Here is a 6,000-nt window from a genome sequence, read left to right on the forward strand (position 1 = left end):
CTAAAATAATGGAAAAGAATGAATATTTGGGGATAAAAATAGGGTACTGTTAAGTCTCATAAAATCCCCCACACTTAAACTTTTCCCACCCTCGAGCAAGGCAAAACTTAAGCCAAACAGAAGAAACTACCTACTGATTTTTTTAATCTCTCTTTTTCTCAACATAAGGCCTAATACATTGCATGTTTCGTTCCAAACTTGGTAATCTTCCCATTTTCATTTCTTTCTCCCTTTTAACTTGTCCAAGAGTAATCGCAAATCACCATTCCTCATGGTCCCAAATTAAATCGACAGTCAAGGAAACAAGCTTTCCACCGACTGAACCTTCTTGGACTGAACAAGTACCCATTCCTTTAACAAACCAATTCAGCTAGATTCAATTATCTCTTTTTGTTTCTTAGGTCAAAACAAGGTGTGTTATTGCCATAAGCTTGCTATGTATCACATCTCCACCATTTAGTATGAATTCCAAGGGTCTGAAGGTGAGACTGGGGTTGGGGTTCTAGGGTGAGTGCATTTTATACTCCATCTCACCCTTGCTTTCATTTCTAGATGTGAGTGCATTTTATGCTCCATCTCACATTAATCATGATTTTATTTTATTTTATTTATTTATTTATTTATTTTTATTTTTTGCACAACAGGTCTCACAGTCTAATCCATGAACTCATTGATCGTGGTCTCAATATGCCTAACACAGCAAGTTCTAGAATAATCAATCTATGTTTGACAGATATTTATGTGAAAATCAATCAAACCCTCATGCGAATAACTTTATATGCATCTTGCCTATTGATCGATTAAAATAATGAGATACCATATGTAGCAAAAAAAAAAAAATTCAGTTAGTCATGCTTGCATCCTATCCTATCTATTCAGCCTAAGCACATGATTCCTGATAAGCCGAAATCATTCAAGGATAAGTTCCCAAGGAGCAGAAATTTCAAAAGGCCAGGTCAAGAAGTGATGATTGAAGCATGCTAGGGTTATCCCAAATTCCACCAAATTTCCCTAATCCCCCCACACTTAAGTTATACATTGTCCCCAATGTATGTGGTTATGCATATAGTAGAAGGATTTGAGGGAACTTCCCTGTATGCCTTGTTGGGTTCCTTCAGATATAGAATCAGTTGCAAAACACATAAATCAAAAAAAAAAATAACAAAATTAATTAAACACAATGGGTTGCATCCCACAAGCACAATTGTTTAAAGCCGTTATGCTTGACGTCCTCATTTGCTTCTTTAACTCGATGAATAACGAGGAAGGTCCAACGAGATGTCTACCGTAGAGGAGACATTTGCATCCTCATGGAACAACTTCAATCGATGCCCATTCACCTTGAAAACCTTGTCTATATTGAGACTTTTGATCTCTACTGCACCATAAGGAAACACATTAGTAATAACAAATGGACCCATCCACATGAAACCCAACTTACCTGGCATGAGTTGGAGTCGAGAATTGTACAATAAAACCTTTTGTCTAATTATAAATTGTTTTCTTAAAAGTAAATTATCATGGAACAATTTGGTATTCTCTTTGTAGATTTTCAAATTCTCATATGCTTCTAAGCGCAACTCTTCCAGCTCTTGCAATTGTAGCTTCCTTGCCTTGCCAGCTTCTTCCATGTTCATATTGCAGCGTTTGATTGCCCAATAGGCTCTATGTTCAATTTCAACCGGCAAGTGGCAAGATTTGCCAAAAATCAACATGTAAGGGGACATCCCTATTGGTGTTTTGTATGCTGTTCGATATGCCCAGAGTGTGTCATCTAGACGTAGGCTCCAATCCTTTCTTCCCTGATTCACCGTCTTCTCTAAAATGGACTTGACCTCTCTATTGGAAATTTCAGCTTGTCCGTTTGTCTGGGGGTGATAAGCAGTGGCGATTCGGTGATGCACCCCATACTTCCTCAGCAAGACTTCGACGGCTCTATTGCAAAAGTGGGTTCCTTGATCACTTATGATGGCTCGAGGAATGCCAAACCTACTGAAAATGTTAGATTTGATAAACCCTACAACACACTTAGAATCATCAGTCCTAGTGGCCTTTGCTTCCACCCATTTCGAGACATAGTCAACTACTAAAAGTATATAAACAAAACCACAAGAGGGAGGAAAGGGTCCCATGAAATTAATACCCCAAACATCAAAGATTTCGCAGACAAGAATAGGGGTTTGGGGCATTTCATTCCTGTGAGATAATGGGCCTGTTTGTTGATATCTTTCACAATTTTTACAAAACAAGTATGCATCTCTAAATAGGGTTGCCCAATATAACCCACTATCTAAAAACTTCGAGCAGTTCTCTTTGACCCAAAATGACCACCACAAGCATAATTATGACAAAAGCTTAAAATCGACATATGCTCATTCTCAGGGACACACCTCCTAATTACTTGATCATAGCAGAATTTTCATAGATAGGATTCATCCCATACATAATATTTTGCCTCATACCTGATTTTATTCTTCATGGACTTGTTAAGGTAATTAGGCAAAATTCCGGTAACCAAGTAGTTCACAATATCAGCATACCAAGGAACCATACCTTTTATGTGAAATAGTTGCTCATCAGGAAACAACTCAAAGATAGGTGAGGAGTCCTCATCTTTTACCAACCTACTTAGATGATCTGCCACCGAGTTTTCAGCTCCCTTTCGATCCTTAATCTCTAAATCAAACTCTTGGAGCAAGAGTATCCACCTTATCAGCCTCGGTTTTGACTCCTTTTTTGCTAGCAGGTATTTCAAAGCTACATGATCAGAGAATACAATTACTTTAGAGCCAAGAAAATATGATCGAAATTTATCTAAAGCAAACACAATTGCTAATGTAGTTGCAAACACAATAGCTCCTTTTCAGTGATTGTGTAGTTGCACTATGTAGCATTCAATGTTTTTGAAGCATAGTAGATGACGTGGCTACTCCCATCAACTCGTTGACCTAAAACAGCCCCTACCGCATAGTTGCTTGCATCTCTCATGATTTCAAAGGGCAAGTTCCAATCAGGTGGTTGAATAATGGGTGCAGTTGTTAATAGTTTCTTGAGCTTGTCAAATGCTTCCTTGCACTCATCTCCAAAATCGAAAGGCACATCCTTCTTAAGCAAATTGGACAATGGCAGGGCGATTTTTGAAAAGTCTCTGATAAACCTGCAATAGAAACCTGCATGTCCAAGAAAGGGACGAACTTCCCTAACATTTGTAGGGTAAGGTAAGCTCAAAATTAAATCAATCTTGGCCTTGTCAACCTCTATTCTTCTAGCTGAAATAACATATCCCAACACAATGCCTTCCTTTACCATAAAGTGGCATTTTTCATAATTCAAAACAAGATTTATCTCTACACATCGATTCGGAATTTTACTTAAATTACTTAAGCAGTCATCAAATGAATCACCATAAACAGTAAAATCGTCCATAAATACTTCAATGCACTTCTCAATAAAATAAAAAAATATACTTATCATGCATCTTTGAAAAGTTCCTGAAGCGTTACACAGACCGAAAGGCATCCGTCTGTAAGCAAAGGTACCGAATGGGCAAGTGAAAGTTGTTTTCTCTTGGTCCTCCTAGGCAATAACTATCTGATAATATCCTGAGAATCCATCGAGAAAACAAAATAAGGCCTTACCTACTAATCTTTCTAACATCTGATCGATGAAAGGTAAGGGAAAGTGGTCCTTTCGAGTGGCCAAATTAAGTTTTCGAAAATCAATTACCATACGCCAGCCACTTTGTCCCCTCATTGGGATTAGTTCATTATTTTGATTTTTTACCACGGTTATCCCAGTTTTCTTGGGTACAACATGTATAGGACTTACCCATTTACTATCCAAAATTGGGTAGATTATCCCTTCATCTAACAACTTAAGTACTTCTTTCATCACTACTTTCATTACCGGGTTGAGTTTTCTTTGTGGTTCTCTAACTGGTTTGGCGCCATCTTCCAAAAGGATCCTATGCATGCAAATCGAGGGGTTGACCCCCTTTATGTCGGCTAAGGTTCAACCAATTACCGTCTTATTTTCCTTTAGGACTTTGATGAGGTGTTCTTCTTGTTCTTTAGTCAACCCCTTCGCAATGATCACGAGTAGTGTTTCTTTTTCGCCCAAGTATGCATACTTAAGGTGATTAGGAAAGGTCTTTAGTTCCAACTCTAGAGCTTGCAAAACAGAAGGCAATAATTTTTTGTGAGAAAATGACGATGGAAGATCATAATTGATTACCTTTTGTCCCAGGATTGGTTCTGGAGTGTCATAGGATGTCTCGAACTCCTCCTCCCAGTCCAATTGTGCATTGAATTCAAGTTCTTCATCCATGTCCTCTTCTCCAAAAGCTACCTGCACAATTGAATCGTTAGTGTCAATAGAGCAGATAGAATGACATTCATTTGGATATTTCATAGCTTCAAAGATATTAAATTTAACAATCTCTCCATCGAACTCGACGGAGAGGGTACCCTCATCCACATCTATTTTGGTTTTGGCAGTTTTCATGAATGGCCTACCTAATAGAAGTGGGGCTGAACTTGTGACTGTGTCCTCCTCCATCTTTAGGATGTAAAAATCGGCTAGAAAAATTAAATCATTAACCTGCACCAACACATCCTCAACAATCCCTTCCAGGTAAGTATTAGAACGATTAGCTAGCTGAATGACGACCCTAGTTTCCTTTAAGGGAACTAATCTCAAAGCACAGTAAATCGAGTATGGCATGATGTTGATGGATGCACCTAAATCTAGCATGGCACGCTCGATTCGTTTATTGCCAATCACACAAGATAAAGTGAACATACCTGGATTAGCACATTTTTCCGGCAAGGTCCTCTTGATGACAGCTGAAACGTTTTCTCCAACTCTTACCTTCTCATCGATTCGCAGCCTCCCCTTATTAGTGCACAATTCTTTTAGAAACTTTGCATACATTGGGATCTGTTTTATAGCATCTAACAAGGGGATATTGATTTCCACCTTCCTAAAGGTTTCTAAGACTTCCTGCTCATATTCCTCCTTCTTGGATTTTTCCAACCTACTAGGAAAAGGTGGTACAATGGCATTAGTAATCTTAGGGAGAGGGGGGTCGAGTATTACCTTAATGGGGCCTTCATTTGAATCTTGTCTCTCCTCTTCCTTATCTCCTTTATTTGCCTTCGTTGGTTAGGTAGGTTGGGGCTGCAACTCCTTCCCGCTTCTCAGCACCACTGCACTTGCATTTTCTTTGGGGTTAACTACCGTCTATGATGGTAATTTCCCAGAATTCTGTGCCTCCAACTTGCAAATTGAAGTACCAAGCTGGCTGATTTGGTTCCCCAAGTTTTGGATGCTGGCCCTTGTTTCCTGTTGAAATTGTTGAGTGTTAGTAGCTAGAGCCTTAACGATTTCATCTAATGACAAATCTGAACTTGAGGGTTGGCCTTGCGCTATGATAGGTGCTGAAATTGGGGCTTGTCTATTGAAAGCTTGGGGCTGATATCTCTGTGGTCCTCCTTGGTTTCTGTAGCTCAGATTTGGATGGTCCCTCCACCCCAGATTGTAGTAATTGGAGTAGGGATCATACTTGCATTGAAGCTGGCCCGGAAATCCTCCTACGGCACTAACTTGCTACATCGAGCCATCCTGCAACGATGGACACATATCCGTAGGATGACCAGGAATTGAACAAACACCACATACCCTAGCTGTTTGCAATTGCCCTGCAGCCAATTGTCTAACCAAAGCAGTAAGATCAGGAATTTGATTTTCTAAATTAACATGACTTACCTCATTAAAACGCCTAGTAGTGACATCTGTTCTTGCTCCAAACTATTGTGAATTTTCAGCCATGTTGGAAATCAATTCCCTAGCCGCTTCGAGTGTTTTATTTACCAAGGCTCCTCCACTAGCTGCATCTACCTACTTCTATCCATAGGTTGGAGTCCTTCATAGAAGTATTGGATCAAGAGTTGTTTGGGTATTTGGTGGTGTGGATAGCTAGCAACAATTTATTTAAATCTT

At 39.3% G+C, this 6,000-nt stretch overlaps 1 protein-coding gene across 1 annotated transcript; it reads right to left on the reverse strand.

Moving 5' to 3' along the window:
* Window positions 1–1,244: 1,244 nt before the first annotated feature.
* LOC148876287 (uncharacterized) lies at window positions 1,245–5,771 on the reverse strand. The gene is made up of 7 exons (XM_088967118.1): window positions 5,767–5,771; window positions 4,612–5,035; window positions 4,234–4,347; window positions 2,931–3,441; window positions 2,463–2,814; window positions 1,442–1,665; window positions 1,245–1,378 (listed from the first exon to the last, which is right to left on the reverse strand). Exons 1-7 carry the CDS (start codon window positions 5,769–5,771, stop codon window positions 1,245–1,247), a joined length of 1,764 nt encoding a protein of 587 aa, XP_088823244.1.
* Window positions 5,772–6,000: the final 229 nt, after the last annotated feature.

This window comes from Nelumbo lutea, chromosome 1 (genome assembly GCF_056320005.1).
Source record: "Nelumbo lutea isolate HS-2025 chromosome 1, American lotus-T2T, whole genome shotgun sequence".
Lineage (NCBI taxonomy): Eukaryota > Viridiplantae > Streptophyta > Magnoliopsida > Proteales > Nelumbonaceae > Nelumbo > Nelumbo lutea.

Excerpts from the sequence above, each read along its gene's own strand:
- LOC148876287 (XM_088967118.1), bottom strand. Across the intron at positions 3,442-4,233 it reads AACCAATCCTGGGACAAAAG|TGCATTGAAGTATTTATGGA; the intron begins GTAATCAATTAT and ends TTTATTGAGAAG. Across the intron at positions 1,379-1,441 it reads TCGACTCCAACTCATGCCAG|TAGAGATCAAAAGTCTCAAT; the intron begins GTAAGTTGGGTT and ends CTTATGGTGCAG.